This window comes from Silene latifolia, chromosome 3 (assembly GCF_048544455.1).
Source record: "Silene latifolia isolate original U9 population chromosome 3, ASM4854445v1, whole genome shotgun sequence".
Classification (NCBI taxonomy): domain Eukaryota; kingdom Viridiplantae; phylum Streptophyta; class Magnoliopsida; order Caryophyllales; family Caryophyllaceae; genus Silene; species Silene latifolia.
In genome coordinates this window covers 151,377,844-151,399,853 of record NC_133528.1, presented here as the reverse complement: position 1 = coordinate 151,399,853, position 22,010 = coordinate 151,377,844, and the positions used below count along the sequence as shown (strand labels likewise).

Here is a 22,010-nt window from a genome sequence, read left to right as displayed (position 1 = left end):
ACACTTCAATTTCAGCCGTTAGGAAGGTCGTACCGGACCCTATTTTTTTCTCCCTGTTTTTCAATCACGCATCCGAGCTCATTTCAGGAATCAACCTGTTCGATTTCAGGAATCAACCATTTCGATTTCAGCCTCAAATAACGAGCTTTAACACATTTTTCACGATAATCCGAGTTTCGGCGAATGCTGGTTTGTGGCACACCGGCACCCCCAAATGTCTTCCGTTGGTGCTCAAACTTTGCGTGGCCGCTTTATCTGACCCGAGGAACTTTCTATGTGATTTCCGGAGAATTTTGTTCCGGGACCCCGGAATCCCGAAAAACCGTGTATTACACTTCAATTTCAGCCGTTCGGAAGGTCGTATCGGACCCTTTTTCTTTTTCTCCCTGCTTTTAAATCACGCGTTCGAGCTCTTTTCATGAATCAACATGTTCGATTTCAGGAATCAACCTATTCGATTTCAGCCTCAAATAACGAGTTTTAACACATTTTTCACGATAATCCGAGTTTTGGCGAATGCTGGTTTGTGGCACACCGGCACTCCCAAATGTCTTCCGTTGGTGCTCAAGCTTTGCGTGGCCGCTTTATCGGACACGAGGAACTTTCTATGTGATTTCCGGAGAATTTTGTTCCGGGACCCCGGAATCCCGAAAAACCGTGTATTATACACTTCAATTTCAGCCGTTCGGAAGGTCGTACTGGACCCTGGTTCTTTTTCTCCCTGTTTTTCAATCACGCGTCTGAGCTCATTTCAGGAATCAACCTGTTCGATTTCAGGAATCAATCTGTTCGATTTCAACCTCAAATAACGAGCTTTAACACATTTTTCACGATAATCCGAGTTTCGCCGAATGCTGGTTTGTGGCACACCGGCACCCCCAAATGTCTTCTGTTGAAGCTCAAACTTTGCGTGGCCGCTTTATCTGACCCGAGGAACTTTCTATGTGATTTCGGAGAGTTTTGTTCCGGGACCCCGGAATCCCGAAAAACCGTGTATTATACACTTCAATTTCAGCCGTTCGGAAGGTCGTATCGGACCCTTTTTCTTTTTCTCCCTGCTTTTAAATCACGCGTTCGAGCTCTTTTCATGAATCAACCTGTTCGATTTCAGGAATCAACCTATTCGATTTCAGCCTCAAATAACGAGTTTTAACACATTTTTCACGATAATCCGAGTTTTGGCGAATGCTGGTTTGTGGCACACCGGCACTCCCAAATGTCTTCCGTTGGTGCTCAAGCTTTGCGTGGCCGCTTTATCGGACCCGAGGAACTTTCTTTGTGATTTCCGGAGAATTTTGTTCCGGGACCCCGGAATCCCGAAAAACCGTGTATTATACACTTCAATTACAATCGTTCGGAAGGTCGTACCGGACCCTGTTTTTTTTCTCCCTGTTTTTCAATCACGCATCCGAGCTCATTTCAGGAATCAACCTGTTCGATTTCAGGAATCAACCATTTCGATTTCAGCCTCAAATAACGAGCTTTAACACATTTTTCACGATAATCCGAGTTTCGGCGAATGCTGGTTTGTGGCACACCGGCACCCCCAAATGTCTTCCGTTGGTGCTCAAACTTTGCGTGGCCGCTTTATCTGACCCGAGGAACTTTCTATGTGATTTCCGGAGAATTTTGTTCCGGGACCCCGGAATCCCGAAAAACCGTGTATTACACTTCAATTTCAGCCGTTCGGAAGGTCGTACTTGACCCTGTTTCTTTTTTTCCCTTTTTATCAATCACGCGTCCGAGCTCATTTCAGGAATCAACCTGTTCGATTTGAGGAATCAACCTATTCGATTTCAGCCTCAAATAACGAGCTTTAACACATTTTTCACGATAATCCGAGTTTCGGCGAATGCTGGTTTGTGGCACACCGGCACCCCCAAATGTCTTCCGTTGGTGCTCAAACTTTGCGTGGCCGCTTTATCGACCCGAGGAACTTTCTATGTGATTTCCGGAAAATTTTGTTCGGGACCGGAATCCCGAAAAACCGTGTATTATACACTTCAATTTCAGCCGTTTGGAAGCTCGTACCTCTGTTTCTTTTTCTCCTTGTTTTTCAATCACGCATCCGAGCTCACTTCAGGAATCAAGCTGTTCGATTTCAGGAATCAACCTGTTCGATTTCAGCCTCAAATAACGAGCTTTAACACATTTTTCACGATAATCCAAGTTTCGGCGAATGCTGGTTTATAGCACACCGGCACCCCCAAATGTCTTCTGTTGGTGCTCAAACTTTGCGTGGCCGCTTTGTCTGACACGAGGAACTTTCTATGTGATTTCCGGAGAATTTTGTTCCGGGACCCCGGAATCCCGAAAAACCGTGTATTATACACTTCAATTACTGTAGTTCGGAAGGTCGTAAATCGGACCCTGTTTTTTTTCTCCTGTTTTTCAATCACGCATCCGAGCTCATTTCAGGAATCAACCTGTTCGATTTCGGGAATCAACCATTTCGATTTCACCTCAAATAACGAGCTTTAACACATTTTTCACGATAATCCGAGTTTGGCGAATCTTTGGTTTGTGGCACACCGGCACCCCCAAATGTCTTCCGTTGGTGCTCAAACTTTGCGTGGCCGCTTTATCTGACCCGAGGAACTTTCTATGTGATTTCCGGAGAATTTTGTTCCGGGACCCCGGAATCCCGAAAAACCGTGTATTACACTTCAATTTCAGCCGTTCGGAAGGTCGTACTTGACCCTGTTTTTTTTTTTTCCCTGTTTTTCAATCACGCGTCCGAGCTCATTTCAGGAATTAACCTGTTCGATTTCAGGAATCAATCTGTTCGATTTCAACCTCAAATAACGAGCTTTAACACATTTTTCACGATAATCCGAGTTTCGGCGAATGCTGGTTTGTGGCACACCGGCACCCCCAAATGTCTTTCGTTGGTGCTCAAACTTTGCGTGGCCGCTTTATCTGACACGAGGAACTTTCTATGTGATTTCTGGAAATTTTGTTCCGGGACCCCGGAATCCCGAAAAACCGTGTATTATACACTTCAATTTCAGCCGTTTGGAAGGTCGTACCTCTGTTTCTTTTTCTCCTTGTTTTTCAATCACGCATCCGAGCTCACTTCGGGAATCAAGCTGTTCGATTTCACGAATCAACCTGTTCGATTTCAGCCTCAAATAACGAGCTTTAACACATTTTTCACGATAATCCAAGTTTCGGCGAATGCTGGTTTGTGGCACACCGGCACCCCCAAATGTCTTCCGTTGGTGCTCAAACTTTGCGTGGCCGCTTTATCTGACCCGAGGAACTTTCTATGTGATTTCCGGAGAATTTTGTTCGGGACCCGGAATCCGAAACCGTGTATTATACACTTCAATTTTAGCCGTTCGGAAGGTCGTACCGGACCCTGTTTCTTTTTCTCCCTGTTTTTCAATAACTCGTCCGAGCTCATTTCAGGAATCAACCTGTTCGATTTCAGGAAACACCTGTTCGATTTCAGCCTCAAATTACGAGTTTTAACACATTTTCACCATAATCCGAGTTTCGGCGAATGCTGGTTTGTGGCACACCGGCACCCCCAACTGTCTTTCGTTGGTGCTCAAACGTTGCGGGGCCGCTTTATCTGACACGAGGAACTTTATATGTGATTTCCAGAGAATTTTGCGTGGCCGCTTTATCTGACCCGAGAAACTTTCTATGTGATTTCCGGAGAATTTCTTTCCGGGACCCCGGAATCCCGAAAAACCGTGTATTATACACTTCAATTTCAGCCGTTAGGAAGGTCGTACCGGACCCTATTTTTTTTCTCCCTGTTTTTCAATCACGCATCCGAGCTCATTTCAGGAATCAACCTGTTCGATTTCAGGAATCAACCATTTCGATTTCAGCCTCAAATAACGAGCTTTAACACATTTTTCACGATAATCCGAGTTTCGGCGAATGCTGGTTTGTGGCACACCGGCACCCCCAAATGTCTTTCGTTGGTGCTCAAACTTTTCGTGGCCGCTTTATCTAACCCGAGGAACTTTCTATGTGATTTCCGGAGAATTTTGTTCCGAGACCCCGGAATCCCGAAAAACCGTGTATTATACACTTCAATTTTCACCGTTCGGAAGGTCGATCTTGGACCCTGGTTCTTTTTCTCCTGTTTTTCAATCACGCGTCCGAGCTCATTTCAGAATCAACCTGTTCGATTTCAGGAATCAACTTGTTCGATTTCAACCTCAAATAACGAGCTTTAACACATTTTTCACGATAATCCGAGTTTCGCCGAATCTTTGGTTTGTGGCACACCGGCACCCCAAATGTCTTCGTTGAAGCTCAAACTTTGCGTGGCCGCTTTATCGACCCGAGGAACTTTCTATGTGATTTCGGAGAGTTTTGTTCGGGACCGGAATCCCGAAAAAACCGTGTATTATACACTTCAATTTCAGCCGTTCGGAAGGTCGTATCGGACCCTTTTTCTTTTTCTCCCTGCTTTTAAATCACGCGTTCGAGCTCTTTTCATGAATCAACCTGTTCGATTTCAGGAATCAACCTATTCGATTTCAGCCTCAAATAACGAGTTTTAACACATTTTTCACGATAATCCGAGTTTTGGCGAATGCTGGTTTGTGGCACACCGGCACTCCCAAATGTCTTCCGTTGGTGCTCAAGCTTTGCGTGGCCGCTTTATCGGACCCGAGGAACTTTCTTTGTGATTTCCGGAGAATTTTGTTCCGGGACCCCGGAATCCCGAAAAACCGTGTATTACACACTTCAATTTCACTAGTTCGGAAGGTCGTACTTAGGACCCTATTTCTTTTTCTCCTGTTTTTCAATCACGCGTCCGAGCTCATTTCATGAATCAACCTGTTCGATTTGAGGAATCAACCTATTCGATTTCAGCCTCAAATAACGAGCTTTAACACATTTTTCACGATAATCCGAGTTTCGGCGAATGCTGGTTTGTGGCACACCGGCACCCCCAAATGTCTTCCGTTGGTGCTCAAACTTTGCGTGGCCGCTTTATCTGACACGAGGAACTTTCTATGTAATTTCCGGAGAATTTTATTCCGGGACCCCGGAATCCCGAAAAACCGTGTATTATACACTTCAATTTCAGCTGTTCGGAAGGTCGTACCGAGCCCTGTTTCTTTTTCTCCATGTTTTTCAATCACGCGTCCGAGCTCATTTCATAAATCAACTTGTTCGATTTCAGGAATCAACCTGTTCGATTTCAGCCCTGTAACACATTTTTCACGATAATCCGAGTTTTGGCGAATCTTTGGTTTGTGGCACACCAAGCACCCCCAAATATCTTCCGTTGGTGCTCAAACTTTGCGTGGCCGCTTTATCTGACCCGAGGAACTTTCTATGTCATTTCCGGGAATTTTGTTCCGGGACCCCGGAATCCCGAAAAATATGAAGCGGTGTTACTTCTTGACTTGAAATAAAATCTCGTTTGCTTTATGCCCTAGTATCTATGTTAACAATTAACATACCACTGAAAAAAAAAAGAGTAAAAATAGTTTAGTACGGTAGCATTTACCCCATTTATTTCACTTTTATACTCCTACGTTTCATATTTGGAAAAATTGAGAAATGACCATAGAATTAATATTGACTCTCTTTAATTAGGAACTAGGAAGAATAATGGAAACAATGCCATTTTGATCGAGGGGATAGTAGTTACTCCCTCTGTCCCGATTATTTGTTGTCCTTTTTCATAGTGGGGTGTCTCAGTCATTTGTTGTCTTTTCTATTTTAAGGATTAACTTGATAAGCAATTTGATCATTCTCACCCAATTTGTTCCACGTACTTGTCATTTAGTTATTGGTCCTCTCCTCTTTCTTTGGTCTTTGTGCCAAAATCAAAGGATAATAATTGACCGGGACGGAGGGAGTAAAAGACTAGGGCTAAGAGTAATATTTCACATATTTAGCTTGCCAAATTAAAAACAGGAATAAATTACTCTCCCAGTCTCAGTCAATAGTCTGTATTTGACTTATTTTCCCCTCAGAAAATAGAGTAAAGTAAATATAGAGGAGTAATATGGAATAGTTTTGGAAAAAAAGAGTGTAATAAAGATGGAATAGCGAAAGCAGTACGGTGTAGATAAAAAATACTTTCCTATACACGAGTAACACAAACAATTGGTAACAACTTTTTTACTCTAAAGGTATCATACGGTATAATATATTTTTCGATTTTTTTTTTGTACTATCGATTATTTATTAAAAGCGTCATGTTAAATTAAATTTGCAATTAATTGATCAATATAGTTATAAATAACGAAGTTTTAAGAATATACTTATCTGATTCGAGACCATTAGTGTTCATCCAAGCTATAACTATAATAACCGTAACATCAACCGTAACACTATTTAAGCAACCCTATATGACCCCACTGGCATAACAAACTCTCAACAAACTTTTTCTACTCAAAATTAAAGTAAATAATGTTGCTGGAATTCAACAAAGAGTTTCGCGAAATCTTGCACGTGTTGGGCATCCTCCCACCGTCCAAGAAATCACACCACATCATTGCCACCAACGACGACTACAGCACCATCATCATCTCCGTCACCCACCAAAATATCAATACCAAAGCCAACACCAACACTATCACCATCACTGTCACTATTGCCTTCACCGTCACCTACACCTTTGTCTTCGCCAATGAATTCGAGAATATAATGTCATCGCTCCATTCTTGTTCTTCGTCGCGTAAACGACTACTAATATTATTCTCATTCTCCAGCTAATGGTGTCGAGTTTCACCCTTCTTTACTTCTTGATGATTTGATTGTGTGAGTGTGTGTTTTTTATTTGATTTTTAGTCTTGGCATATATGTTCTAGTGATCTCCTAATCTGTATTGTACTGGTGTACTCTGTAGTCATTCTGATTGCCTTGTTGGCAAGCCACGTGGCATATCTAGCTTTTGTGTTGTTTCTTGTGCTGATAATATCATATCTTCCATCATTTTATTGTCACGTGTATATATTTAGGTGATAATCGGGTTATTTACGTCGGTTATAGGTCAAGTTAGGTAAGTCGAGTTATCAATCCGGATTCATATGGTTATTGTTGAGCCGGGTTATTATTGGGTTATAGTTGGCAAGCCACGTGGCATATCTAGCTTTTGTGTTGTTTCTTGTGCTGGTAATATCATATCTTCCATCATTTTATTGTCACGTGTATATAATTAGGTAATAATCGGGTTATTTACGTCGCTTATAAGTCAAGTTAGGTAAGTCGAGTTATCAATTCAAGTTGTTATTGGTTTATATTTGGGTTGGTTTCAATGCGGTTTATAGTAAATGTTTATTACTCTCTTTTAAGTCTATGCAACAAAATCTCCACTTATTCGTAGATAAATTTGTAGGTGAAAATTACAATAAAGTGCCATTCAAGGAGTGTTGGAGGCGTAGGGAACAATAAAATTGGAATGAAAACGGTATCATTTTAGTGTTATTAAGCCGATTGCAAAATAAATCTCCTCCGTCACCAATGCCATCGCCGTCGCCATCGCCCTTACCACCACCACCAACACCACCATCTCCTACTAACTCTTTTCCATGGTGCCCTCCGGATGATAACATCTGCCAAATTTCACCTCAAGATTTTGAAAGTATCATCACATCACTCTATTCTCCTTCTCCGTCTCGGAAGCGACTTCCCATTTTCGCCTCTTTCTCCGGGTTTTAGTCTTCTGTATGATATCTCCATGCACTCTTCTTGAATCTTGATGATGATGATTTCACTATTCTTGATATATGACTAAGTTTTGTCGTATGCTTAGGGATAATTAGCCTTGTTTTTTTTTTCCTTTTTTTAGTCTTCGCATATACTCTGATCTATGATGGTGTACTGTACGTCTATGGCGTGTCATGTATTAGTGTACTCAATCATTTTATTTTTTGTGTTGTTTCTTGTACGATTATAATGGTATGACCTATCATTACGCCAATGTGTGTCACATTTTCATCTTTTTGTTCTCACTACGTACATATATTTATTAGGTGAATGAGGTCATTTACATCGGTAAGTTAATTAGGTTAGCCGGGTTATCAATTTTAGATAATATTGGAAACGGGTCAAATCGGGTTCGTATGGTCACATCGTTGAGCCGGATTATTACTGGGTGATATTTGGGTTTAGTTCAATGCGGTTATTCATGGCAAGTGTTTAGTATTTTCTTTAAGTCGACTAAACTCTCCACATATCCTCATAGGTCGTCAATTATAAGGTGAAAATAGCTAGCCAAATACGATAATGTTAAATACTTGTCATTTGAGAAGTGGTAGTAAATTATGGGTCATATTGGTTATTTAGTCATTTACCACACTAATAACTTTAAAAAAATGACAATTTATTTAGAATAAATGTTGGAGGCGGAAGAAACAATAAAAGTGAAATGAAAGCGATATCATTTAGTGTAATCAGGCCGCCGATTGGATAATAAATCATTTAGTGTAATACTTTACTCACATAACACAAATTAAAAAAATAAAAATAAAATAGACGCAGAAAATAGTTGTTCGAGTAACTCATTATCCAACCATTAATATCCCATTGGTTCGATCTCTTCACAAGATATCGAAACAAATATCCCTTTATTCTTGCACAAAAGAAAACACAAAAACAAACAACCTTAAACCACATATCCTTCATTATTCACCTCAAGTGAAACGATTTGGTCGGGTTGCATCTAGTGCATTCGGATCTCTCGCCTCACTTGAATTCACAATTAAGTCTTCCGCTCCGCTTTACGCATCAAGTGGTATCTCGCCATCCGCATCATATTCTCTCCCTTCAAAAGAATTGTCCTCAATTCTTCGCCTCAGTATGCCGGGATCAAAGATGAATATTATAAACCCGAACAAACCCGAACACATAGTCGAATCATCGTTGATGCCACCTCGCATCTCGTTTAACTTTTCTAAGTTCCGGACCCACTCGTGTCAATCACCCCTCCACCCTCCTTGCACAAGCCTTGAAATTATACCACGAACCACTTTAGTGTTACATCCAAATTTCACCCCTTCAAGAGTTCGTCCAAGCTTGTTTTCTTGATGATTTTCAACAGAAGAGTTAACAGATTTTATAACTTGAAGATCGATACCTTCCATTGGCTCCTCCTCATTATAATCGTCAAAAATAGGAGGTGATGTCAGGTCAAACTTAACAATCTCCTTCTTTCCATAGAGTTTCTGCCCTCGAAGTGTGTCGAACACCTCGTTCATGTGTCGCATAAAAGTACTCGGAGCATTGGATAATCCGAATGGCATGACGGTCCACTCGTATAACCCATGTCTAGTCATGAACGCGGTTTTCCACTCGTCCTCTTTTCTTATTCGTATTTGGTGATAACCACTCCTCAAGTCGATCTTAGAAATGATCTCGGACCCATGTAACTCATCAAGCATGTCGTCAAGCCTTGGGATAGGAAAACGATACTTGATAGTTATGTTGGTCACGGCTCGACTATCAATGCACATTCGCCACATCCCATCCTTCTTTGGGACAAGTAGAGTAGGGACGGCACATGGACTCAGGCTTTCACAAACATAGCCTCGATCCATTAGCTCCTCAATTTGTCGTTGCAACTCTTTCGTTTCCATTGGATTGCATCGATAGGCCGCTTTGTTCGGTAATGAAGCTTTGGGAATGAGATCAATTTGGTGTTTGATTCCACGAATAGGGGGTAAATCCAGTGGTAGATCATCGGGGAAAACATCTTCGAATCCCTTTAAAAGCGCTGCCAATTGGACATTTTTGACACCAACACTTGGCGCCTCGTTGACCACCATTAAGTAAACACAATCACCCTCGGCAATAACTTCATCAACCTCTTGTTTTCTAGCAAACATGGGCATGTTAGAAGCTTTCCCACGTTTGTGGTACTCATAGAGCGAATAGCTTTTGAGGCTGCATTAGTACAACTGCCTCCATCGATGATTAGGCTACGCCACTTGTCCTTTACTTGACATTTGGTGTGAAATATTTGATCTCTTTGCTCCGATTCAATGGGTGTATATTGAACTTGTTGGGTTTGAAGAACCAAAGCACAATCGTAACTAGGAGCGGTGTAGGACTCGACATTCTCGACATCTTCCTCCTCTTCTCTTTCTTCGAAATTGAACACATCACCCATTCGTTCCTCCTCATATAACAACTCATCCCGACAAGCAACAACGTCTCTCAAGGTAATCAATCGTTCTTTTGGACACGTGCTTTGATAGTGCCCAAACCCCTGACACTTTAAACATCGTACTTTGGAGAGACTTGTTTCCTTAGAAGCGGGCGTTCTTGCAGTGGAACTAGGGGTGGCAGCCGACCTGGGTTCGCCAACACTACTCGTCGGACTCCCTTTCGATCCTCTCCCGTTCCTCCAATTCCGACTATTCTCACCATAAATTGTCGGCAATTTAGCTTTCCCTTGTGCTTCAACCTTTAGACACAAGTTGCGCAAAACATCGAAAGCAGCGTAGGATTGTAATTCAACCGAGTTGGCTATATTACGATTTAATCCACGAAGAAATCGAGCCATCTTTAATTCTTCACTCTCTTCCAACTCTCTCATCAAAGTGAGATTCTCAAACTCGTCGATGTATTCAGAGACACTAAGCCTTCCTTGGTTGAGATCGGCGATCTTACGATAAGTCGTAAGCCTATAAGTTGCTGGAACATATCTCTTGCGCAATTTGCATTTAAGAGAATTCCAAGATGATAATTTCTCCTTTCCAGCGCGAGCACGCCTTGCTTTCAAACTCTCGTACCATAGTGAAGCCCCTCTACTAAGTCTTAGAATAGCGTACTTGCAGCATTTTACGTCATCCAGACCTTTGAAATCAAACATTCGTTCGATTTTCCGTTCCCATTCGAGGTTGTCCTCGGGATCCGTACCTCCCACGAATTCAGGTAATTCACTAACCTTGAATTAATCAACGTCCCGTTTACCTCGACGTGGTTGCCAACGTGGGTTAAACTCTGCAATGTTTCGTAACGCATCTCGAAGGTTTTGAAGAAAGTTAGGATCTTCGAAATTCATTTTTGCGAAATTGGTATGAGTGACAACTTCCGAATTTTTTTTTTTTTGATGAACAGTACTGTGAATAGTACCGGCGTGAACATTGATTTTTTTTTTCTTTTTTCTAGAACATTCTCTAGAGATGAGTGATCAAAACCGATTAACCCTTGAACGACCTGTTCAAGTTTAACCTTTGAACTCCAATCGCAATCGGAAATTCAACCGAACAACTTGGCTTTGACACGCCTAGGACCGTCTAGATTTTGGGAAATCAAGAGCCGAAGCTCTGATACACTTGATGCGTAAAGCGGAGCGGAAGATTTAATTGTGAATTCAAGTGAGGCGAGAGATCCGAATGCACCAGGTGCAACCCGACCAAATCGTTTCACTTGAGGTGAATAATGAAGGATATTTGGTTTAAGGTTGTTTGTTTTTCTGTTTTTCTTTTGTGCAAGAATAACGGGATATTTGTTTCAATATCTTAGGAAGAGATCGAACCAATGGGATATTTGCTTCAAGATCAATAATGACCTCGAAAACAATGGGATATTTGCTATCGTTTAACCTATAACGATAACAATGGGGGAATTACTCGAAAACGCGTCAAATAATTCAACTCAAACTTCGGAACGCGTCCTTGGTTTAAGGCAAGACTCGAACTCGTCGATCTTAAGGAAAAAGATTGAAACAACGAGTTTCTCTCTCTAGAAATGGTTTTTGATTACAACTTTTATGATTACAAATGATGGAGTCTGTTGGAGCTTGTGTCCTCCACAAATTAGTGTGATAACATTTATAAATCTCTTATAGGTTCACAAGGGTATACTTCGTATTTTATCAGTTGATTAACGATTACCTAATAACGGTTGGCTTGCTAGAAAGTTTGACGTTATTATCATACTGATGGCGGTGATCAACTGGTCCCTAAAAGTCACACCTAAAGGATGTGTTTGAGAGATGTGATTATGGAAATGTAATCACATTGATGCCTTATATGACTAAAAGGTTAGTTCATGTATTTGACTAAACAGTTAGTCAATGTGATGATGAGACGATTATTTAATGCCGATTAAATAATATTAGCTGAGACGAATTAACTGTCAATTCGTAAATTGAATATAAACTGTTATATTTAATTAATGTATATAATGTTAGCTTAAATGAATTAAGATGTTAATTCGTAATTAAATGTAATCGGTTATATTTAATTAGCTAATTATAAATATGCGATATTTATAGTTAAAGTATATATTATACGATATTGTCATAATAAATTATAACAGACCGGCATTAATAAGTCGACTGCAAGCTGTTGTGTGTAGACTAATTAATACGAAATAAAATAAATGACAATTTATAATTAATACACTTTATATACATTTTATAAACTACCAAAATAAGAAGATTTAATCTCATTCCCCTTATTAATTTCGGTGGGTTGGATGAAAAAAGGAAAGGAATATCTCCCCTTATTCTCCTCTTGATTTTCGGAAATATAAGGAGCTAGGGAGATCATTTCCTAACTAATTTTTTGACCTAATTTTCTATCATCACAAAATACACAAAACCCTAAAATTAATCATCAATTTTGGGGATCTCATTCTAGCAATTTGAGGGGCATTTTTCGGAGCATCTTGGGTGCAACGATTAGGTGAATATCATTGCGATATTGTTCTTAGGCCGATTTTGCTAGGACCGAAGGTTGAATCTTCATCTCTTTTCTATTTTGTTTATGCTATTTCATTTATGACTAGTTTTCATAGATTATAATTTCGTTATAATCCTTCTTATTTAAAGGGAAGTATACCGATATTTCCCACAGAGTCTTGGTCCTTATATATGCCGAAATGCCTTGGCCTCCAAGACTACATTTGACTAAGGTGTATGAATCCTAGTTTTGACTAAGATAAAAATTAGGTAAGACTTTTGTAGAAAACTAGGAAAGACTTTTAGAAAACTAGGTGCATGAATTTAGATGGTTCATTGAACCATCTCACGGCATCTTCCACGGCCTTGGGCTTGATTTGTCTCAATTGGGCTCTTGAATTGTGATCATACAAACTTCTTGACCTTTGTTGGATCCAAACCACGCTTGATTGGTTAAAATTGGGCTGTTTTGTTTCGAGCCAATCTCACGGTCCATAGGACCTCCCAATTCAAGTACCACATCATTTAAGGTGTCGATATCCATATCACTTGGACCACACGGTTCTTAGTGCGTTCTCACGCGGGTCTCGTTTTCTTTAGTCGAGATCATGCATACTTCTTTGAATTTTTGGATCCAACAGCTCCTTCACAGCTACTCAATTATTCATAAACTTGTCTTGAATTTTATGATGCGTGGTCGTTTATTAAACGTCTCGCCATCCGCATCAATTATATAGATGTTTGGTAAACTAAATGAAAATGTAACTAATTTTGGTGAAATGACGTAAAAATATATGATAATTATTTAATAATATAGATTTAAGGAGTAAAAAAGTAAAATAAAAGCAAATAAAATACCTGAAGTCTCAAATACTACTCTAGGTAATATTTCATTTTATTTCAGTTACTTTATTTGGTTAAATAAGCTTCTTGACAAACCTTTACCAAAAAAATTAAGGACACTTTAACCAAATACGGTACCTAAAATACATTGCCAATAAGAGCTTTAACCCTTCCTATGTTAAGAATTAAGATAAATATCTCCATTTAAGAAGACAAATTAAAAAAAATAATAAAATATCTTGCATACATTTAATAAGAAACCGTATCTCCGAGATTTGGGTATGTGAATGAAATCACGCACATAGACGGTAGACCACATACACTACCACATACAGAAAAATGCGGTCCGTTTTTCTTAAGACCATTGCTTTTGGTCTGAAATAAGACGGGTAACATGTCATCATTTTACAATAAAATGTTGTTATTTTTTTGATAACATGTTACCATTATTGTTCACATCATTTTCAGGGTAAAAAATGACATCTCTAGTCATAACATTTTGTGAATTAATTGGTTACATTTTCTTAAAAATGGCAACATTTTATCCGTCTGACAAATAAGACCAAAAGTGTCCGTCTGAAACAAGAATTTGTGAGAAAAATGGGGGTAAACAACAAATCCGTAAGCAGTGGTCACATGTGCACAAAGTAAAGAATGATGAAGAAACGTGTGATGTTTTGTAAGCCAAAAATTGAAGATCTCATGTGGGTTGGTACAAGCCTACAAATTTCTGTATAAGAATGGTACGAAGTCATTCAAAGTGAGAAAAAGCATACAATTAGAGAGCACTCCATCTGGTAACTGGAGACTGGACCCCTTGTCATAGTTTCACGCACTCTCTTTTTGGACTCTACGTACATTCATACTTACTCCCATTTCATGTCTCCTTTCCTTCACGCATTTCCTTGCTTAAACCATCCACCGTCTCGCCCTTTCTGCCCATAGCTTTCCTCTCTCAACCAAAACACTACCTTTTTCCGAACGTGTCTTAGCCTAGTGGTAAAATCGGAAATAGTTCTGGTACTACTTCCTAATGTTTTCACTAGGTAATATGTCAGTCATATTTATTTATTTATTGATTTATGCATGTTTTTGTACTGTATAAACCCTGTAATGCTGCCTGTGACGATTTTATTATGACCCAGTCACCCAGGTGAAAAAGATGTCATCTTGTTAACTACTGTACTGTACTGTACTAGCTTTATTTTTTCTGATGATGGGAATTTTACAGCATATATGATTTGCATGATGGTCTTTTTGCAGTTGCAAATTTGTATAATGCAATAATATATGCAGGTGAATCATACAATTCCAAGATGTAATTACTAATTAGAGGCCAGGGTTATGTACCAAACAGGTGATAATAGGTCATGATAGTGATATATTGACTATATGAGCTTTTATAAAGCTCTTTTGGTGAATTACAGTTGTTTATTGTTATGACTCCCTCCGCTCCGTTCATTTGTTTACCCTTTATATTGTTTGTGAGGAGTATGTTATTCAAGCTAAACAAATGATTAGTACGGTGGGAGTAGTGATCACAAGATGCTAGCTTGATCATGATTTGAGTCTTTTTACCAGCTACTGCTATAGATTCTTCTTGGTTTAGTTTCCATGGTAGACTGGTTATTCAAAAGGTAAAACTTGGAGATAGTAGGAAATAATACTATTATGAATTTAGGATTAAGATTTGCTGATATGATATTTGGTAAGGATTATGTTTTCTACTTCAGATGGTATTAGGAATTAGGAATCTGCAATTTTCTGCACTGTCAAATGTGGGGTTTATGTATTCATATTAACTAACAATCATCAACAAAATTAATACATCCAATTTTCTGCACGATTTTCGTGACTTATACATTCCCTTGTCGGTTTTCATGTACTTGTTTAGTTGTTTGATCTCATGTTTTCTGCTGCTTTTCTTTTCTATACCAGGAGGAACTTACAATTCTTCGTCATTCTTTCTAGGTATTCGAGCATTATAGCAAATTAGCTGGTTGTCAGTTCTTCACACTTTCATTTTCTCCTAGTTGTGGACGACAAAAGTACTACTCTTGCTGGTGATAGTGTGATACTCCCCTAAAGCAGTTTACAACAGCCAAAACGCTTTGACTAATTATTTAGGTGTCAGGATAGAAAGACATGAACCAAATAGACATCTTGAAATTGGAATTGAGAGAACCTCTCGATTTAGTGGATAAATCAAAGCATCGTGCTTTATCACCTATAAGGTGTGTCAGGGGCGTGATATGTTTAGTGCTGCTAGTTTTAACTGCTTTGATGACGCTGGTGTTCCTGGGATTCATAAGTGCTGTCCTGTTACGGTTCTTCAGCATACATTACAGCCGAAGAATTACTTCTCTGATCTTTGCTTCGTGGTTGGCATTATGGCCTTTCTTGTTTGAAAAGATAAACAATACTAGAGTGGTATTTTCTGGAGCGACTGTTCCTGTCAAAGAGCGTGTTCTGTTACTTGCTAACCACAGAACCGAGGTTGATTGGATGTATATATGGGACTTGGCACTGAGAAAGGGTAGCTTGGGGTATATTAAGTATGTTCTTAAGAGAAGCCTAATGAAATTACCTGTATTTGGATGGGCATTTCACATTTTGGAATTTATTCCGGTTCAAAGAAAGTGGGAAATTGATGAACCAATCATGTATCAGATGCTTTCGAATCTGCAGGATCCTCAAGATCCCCTCTGGCTTGCTATTTTTCCGGAAGGCACAGACTTCACGTAAACTTCTCTTCTTTCTTGCTGACGTACAAATTTCCTTTTTTTTTACTGTCTAAAATAGCAGTGTGCAAAATTTTAACTCTTGATCAATTGACCTAAGCAAAAACATAGCCACATTTTGAAGGAGGATCTGCACATTGATAGTTGGTTCATGACTTCATGTATATCCTACTGTACGCTAGAAGACGTATATGCCTTTACTGGTTCAAATTCCGAAAGGTTACTAATCATTTTTTATCCAATTACAAACTTCTTCCTTGTGTCTATGCAGTGAGCCGAAATGCATTAGAAGTCAGAGATATGCAGCTGATCATGGGTTGCCTATCTTGAAAAATGTCCTGCTTCCAAAAACAAAGGGATTCTTTGTCTGCTTGGATAAATTGAAGAACTCTCTGGATGCAGGTTTCATTCTTGAGCCGCAATCTTTCCATAGCTGTTACTTACACGGATTTTTTCTCATTACTTAATACGAGTAATTCTTTTTTAATGCAGTCTATGACGTGACCATTGGTTACAAGCCTTGCTGCCCGTCCTTCTTAGACAACGTGTTTGGGGTGAACCCTTCCGAAGTTCATATCCACGTTAGACGTCTGTCCGTTATCGACATTCCATGCTCTGAGGATGAGGTGACCTCTTGGTTGATGAACACATTCCGAATCAAAGACGAGCTTCTCTCTGAGTTTTACTCATCAGGCCATTTTCCCAATGAAGGAACTCAAGAGGAGCTCCCCACAGTCAAATGCCTGGTAAATGTTGTCGGTGTTCTGACAATTACCAGTATATGTACATTTCAAACCTTTTTCTCAACCATATGGATTAAGCTATACGTACTTCTGGTATGTGTTTATTTTTCATTTGCGACAAAGTTAAACTATCGTCCAGTTCCTATATTTTCGCAGTTAAACAAATGCTTCAGGAATCAATATATGAAACAGGCCCTAGATTAGTGATCTAGTACTATTGTAAAGTCTCGTATACTTATAGCCTGATTTCCACAGGCCGATTATAAGAACATGACAATTGAGATCAATTTTTCTTGTTAATAAGACTGCAGTTTTCCTGCAATTCTCCCGCATTATCTGTTGTTCAGTATTGACATGCTCTTACTGTTTATTTGCTGTAATTTTCATTTGCCGTTTGTTGTCGGACTGCTTGTTGAGACTTGAGAGGGTGCACCCCTCTGTAAAGTGATGCTGAACAAAAAGGGCAAAAATCGATGCTAAAATCTGTAGTCTGACGAGTCGTTATGTCATTGCTGCATGAATTTGGCAAGAGGGTAGCTTCCAGTAATGGTTTCTTACTACTTTGTGATGTCATATGCTTCCACTTGAAGTTTAATGCAAAACAGTTATGCCTTTGCTGCGTACATTATGGCTTTAAGATTACTTCTACTACTCTAAGCACAGCCACTAGTATTATTAAACTCCCTTAACTGTAGAATTATCATAAGATCCTCATGTTTCAGAAGGTATACCTTTGCCCTACTGCTAGATGAGCCAAAAGTCTCTTAAAAGAGACATTCTTTGGGCCTTTTTTTTCCCTTTAAGTACGTGTCGGTCATGCAGAGTTTAGAATCGTTAAAAACGTCATAAAAATCTCATCCTAGACTTATTTTCAGGATTGAAAACCTCTGAAAAATAATTAAAAAAATAAGAGAAGAAGTACTACTATGAAATTAGTTAAGAAAAACAATTAACTGTTAATCTAATTATGCTCTATATTAGTTTGCTTGTCTTGGTACTCAGTCAAAAAGTCACAGTCTTGCCACCTTTTGAAAGTTGTATCATTCTCTTTAGACCATTTTCTTGCACAGTTTACTTTATCAAAGCAAATTTTCTTTACTTTTTGACTTTTCCTCTGATGATTATGTACCAGATCTCCTTACAATCTTCATTTAAGACTTCTTTGAAAGTCATTTGACCTATATTTAGTTTCTGTATTAGCTAAATTTAATTTTACAAAATGCAAGTCCCTTAAACTATAAGACACTTCGTAATAAACAGGAATATATTTTATACGACTGATTTCTGGCTCCGTCATGGATCGTAAGATAAAATCCAGCCTACTAGATGAGGTCATGAGGACAGCTTAATCATCCAACTGAAAAATCATCCTTCAGTTAGATTTTGAGAAGTTTTGGATACCTTAATGGACTTTCCTTGTCCTAGGAAAGTAGGAAGCCTGCCAGATTTATTTAGGATAAGGACTTAAACCTAACTAAAATACATATATGAAAAACTAAATAAATATCAAAAAATTTATACTAGAATTCAACAACCTGATTTTGTATAGATGATGGAAGGAATGATGGTGCTATTTACCTGACAAAATTTCTTAAAATGCACAAATTTAACACAAAATGAAATTCTTTCTGTGTTAGCTTTGCAATAAATAGATTATTCAGGAAGATCATCATATTTACAAACATGAAATATCATACAATATGAAATTCACCATGAAGCAAATTAAGTTTTTATTTGGTGAATAATCTGTTTACAGGAATCTAAACAAACTAATGAAAAGAATTCAACTTCAGTAAATTAGAAATTACTGTGTTTCAATAACAATAAATCGGAATTTTAAAAAATTAGTCAGTCTGTGTTTTGTTTTTTCAATTGTTGGGGTGCTTGATGATTCTTTGCAGAACAACCGTCCTCGCCCTCCTGACATCCCTACTGCACACATCAGCCTGAGTCCCCAAATCCTCCACATTCTTAGTAAACACACCCATCTTCTTTCTGATCTCTTGAATCCCAATTTTTACAGCTTCTTCTGAGATTGCAAATTCAGCATTCTGTAACAGCCCTTCGAGCTCGATTTCCAGCTTATCAATCAACACCCTGATATTATCCAAATCTTTAATAGCAACATAGGTGCCCACCTGCATAGTACTTATAACCTCTTTCTGACCCTTTAATGCAGTCTCATAATTCTTCCAGAGAGAGTCGATCCATTTCCCCATGGACCCCACAGGAATTGCTGTCGCTGCAGCTAGAGCTGCTGCCAGATGTGGTGCAGCAACGGCAGCGGCCACCACCGAGCAGATAAGCACCGCGGCAAATGTGGCTACAAATATGATGTTGGAGACTTTCCTCCAGGCATGAATGTATTTGAGCTTCTTGTCAAGCTTGTTCTTCTTGAGCTGCAATTTCTCAAGCATTGATAATTGCTGTCTGTAAACAGACTGAAATATCTGGAAAAACTCCTCGGTGAAGGGATCGCCCGCTGCCTTAAAATTCTTCAGTTCTTCCAAAGTTTTTAAATACCTTGTTTTTCCTGCACCATCCTCATTTTCAAATTGTTGCAGCGCGACCATTATAAGCAGCTGACTATCTCGAACCCTTTTAAGGCATTTCTCCAATGCACCACAGAAATCAAGGGTTTGTAAGCTGTTTTCAAAGTATTCTTCCACAAGCTCGAATAATTCCGGGGTTTTCCAAATATCTTGCTTGCACTCCAAGATCACCTTCACAACTTCCTGATTCATATCTAACAAACATTCTGTCACTTCCTTCAAGGAATCAAACGAAAGCGACCTGACTTCCACCCCGACAGCCAAAGAATTGATCACGTGATGGGTACGCGTGTGGAGAGTAGTGTCAAACGTTTGCAGAGATGCATCAGTTCTACAAGCTGCCTCATAAGATGTGAGCTCAGTTATGTACTGAAGACCACTGTTAATCTCCGACGAACTTTCTGCTGATTTCTTGCTCATATGTCCTCCCATAGCTTCAGAATTCACTTAAACCAATACTGCAGGTATAAAAACACAATCTTTTTTTTGTATAACCTATAGAAAAACCATGAAATGTATCAGTTTTTCGGAAAAAAGATCGAAACCCAGTTCAGCTTAACAAGAAAGGAACAAAACCCAGGTCACAAAATCTAAAACAAATCACAAAGTTGAGATCTTTAAAGCAAAACAAATCAATATCAGACAAAAAAGACCAATTTTTTTTTTGTTTTTTTTTTTTTTTGTTTTGTTTTTGTTTTGTTTTATATTGAAGAAATGAAGAATGAGGAGGTTAAGCAATAAATAAGATTTAAAGGAGAAGGAGAGAAAGAAGGGAGTTAAATAAATAAGAAGCAACGAAAAAAGAAGAGAGAACTAAAAAGAGAAAAGAGAATGGCTTGCACGCATCAGAGGAACAAGAATGGAAATTAAAGGAAGAGATGAAAATATGAAGAGATGATGATGTTATAATAAGAAGAGATGGTTAACGCGGGAAGCAATCTCTACTTTCCACTTCTCACCTTTCTGTTTTTTTTACGCGTAAAACATTCAGTAAAAACTGTTGGATAGCCTGCCTGACCATTTGTGTTTAATGTCACATGCAGTCATCTTCCACTGTAAGATGTGCACCAGTTGGCAGTTGTCCACCGACCACTACAACCCTGCTCATTTATAGTTCTATTTTATGTATCGATTTAGCCGACTATTTGTTTATCTTTGATTGAATAACCACACGGGAATTAGGATTCCTATTAGCGAAAAGATAGTTATTAAACTAATTCGTTTTACGAGTACTTCTGTACTTGTGTAATCGAAAAAAGTCTAAATGTTCATAAATATCAAGTCTATCGAAAAAAAGGTAAGAAAATTGTAATGCACAAATAAAGGAAATAAATAATCGTTTTAGCTTTAGGCGGTAATTTATTTATAGAGTTCAGATAGGTTCAATGAAAATTCATTACGTGAACCAACGTCTCCTTTTCTTTTCTTTTCTTTTCTTTTCTTTTCTTTTCTTTTTTTGGCCGTAATAGAAACGTCATGCGTTCTATGATTCTATGTGTCTTAAGGGTTGGTTTAATAACGAACATTTTTCCTTGAAAGAGTTGCACAAAACAATGACCTTTAAAATCAATCGTATGTGAAATTATTTGTAAACTTCGTATACAACTATCCCCATAAAAGTAATTGGTCCGACAACCGAATAAAAAACAAAACTAGTTGGTCAGTGAATTTATTGTTAAGCTTTGTGGTTGTTCAAGGACATGAAAATACGTTCAATGTACCTTGAATTTGTCAATATAAGCTTTTATATAATTATGTATGACCATGATTAAAAGAGAGCCAAGTTCGATTTATGAAAGTAATACTGTTTTTGAGTTAATTTTTTAAAGAGACGTTTCAATATTAATTTTATCTATAGACCAATTTTGATAAGCATAAACAATTAAACACACGCAGATTCCACAACCATACAAGAAAAGCTTTTTAGAAGGTAAAAAAAAGCACCAATATTCGCTGAATTTCTTCTCGCAGATAAAGTCAAGAACTAAAATATCATCATTAATCTTGTATAGATAAAATTAAGCTGACGTTACTAAATGTCATAACGATTCATAAACACATCATAACATCATAAAATCTTGGCTATGACTCATGTTCAAGTATTCAAAGAAAACAACACTCCTAATATGCATGGATGATCATATCATAATATCAATAAATAAATAAAACATAATTATCCAAATGATTAAAGTGGAAAATCAAAATGGTGCAAACCTGGTACGTACTTGAATTAATTAATTAATTAAAATGTCTTCCACGTATATGAGACTTGCTTGTACGTTGTTTATTAATGAAATGGTAAAGTTTATTGCTTCTTGGAGTAGTTAAGTAAGTAATTTATTAAGTCGGCTACCAGTTGTAATATTGAGTTGGGTAAAGATGCATGGTCAGTTATAGAGTGTAAATAACAAGATTTACCGTTATTATCAATTGATGGCATGCATGTATGTATTAGTTAGTGTCCCACACACATTTATTTCTATTTCATTTTTTCTATTTGTACCAAGTCAAC

General features: G+C 38.4%; 2 protein-coding genes across 2 annotated transcripts; one reads left to right on the top strand and one right to left on the bottom strand.

Annotated features, from left to right (window-relative positions):
* The first annotated feature begins 14,208 nt into the window (after positions 1 to 14,208).
* LOC141648505 (putative 1-acyl-sn-glycerol-3-phosphate acyltransferase 5) lies at positions 14,209 to 17,275 on the top strand. The gene is made up of 4 exons (XM_074457211.1): positions 14,209 to 14,508; positions 15,434 to 16,203; positions 16,475 to 16,605; positions 16,696 to 17,275. The coding sequence occupies exons 2-4, from the start codon at positions 15,608 to 15,610 to the stop codon at positions 17,148 to 17,150; spliced, it is 1,182 nt and encodes a 393-aa protein (XP_074313312.1). The 5' UTR covers positions 14,209 to 14,508; positions 15,434 to 15,607; the 3' UTR covers positions 17,151 to 17,275.
* Positions 17,276 to 18,599: 1,324 nt separating this feature from the next.
* On the bottom strand, positions 18,600 to 20,787 carry LOC141648507 (UPF0496 protein At4g34320-like). Its single transcript, XM_074457212.1, has one exon. The coding sequence runs from the start codon at positions 19,928 to 19,930 to the stop codon at positions 18,815 to 18,817; it is 1,116 nt and encodes a 371-aa protein (XP_074313313.1). The 5' UTR covers positions 19,931 to 20,787; the 3' UTR covers positions 18,600 to 18,814.
* Between the last annotated feature and the right edge of the window lie 1,223 nt (positions 20,788 to 22,010).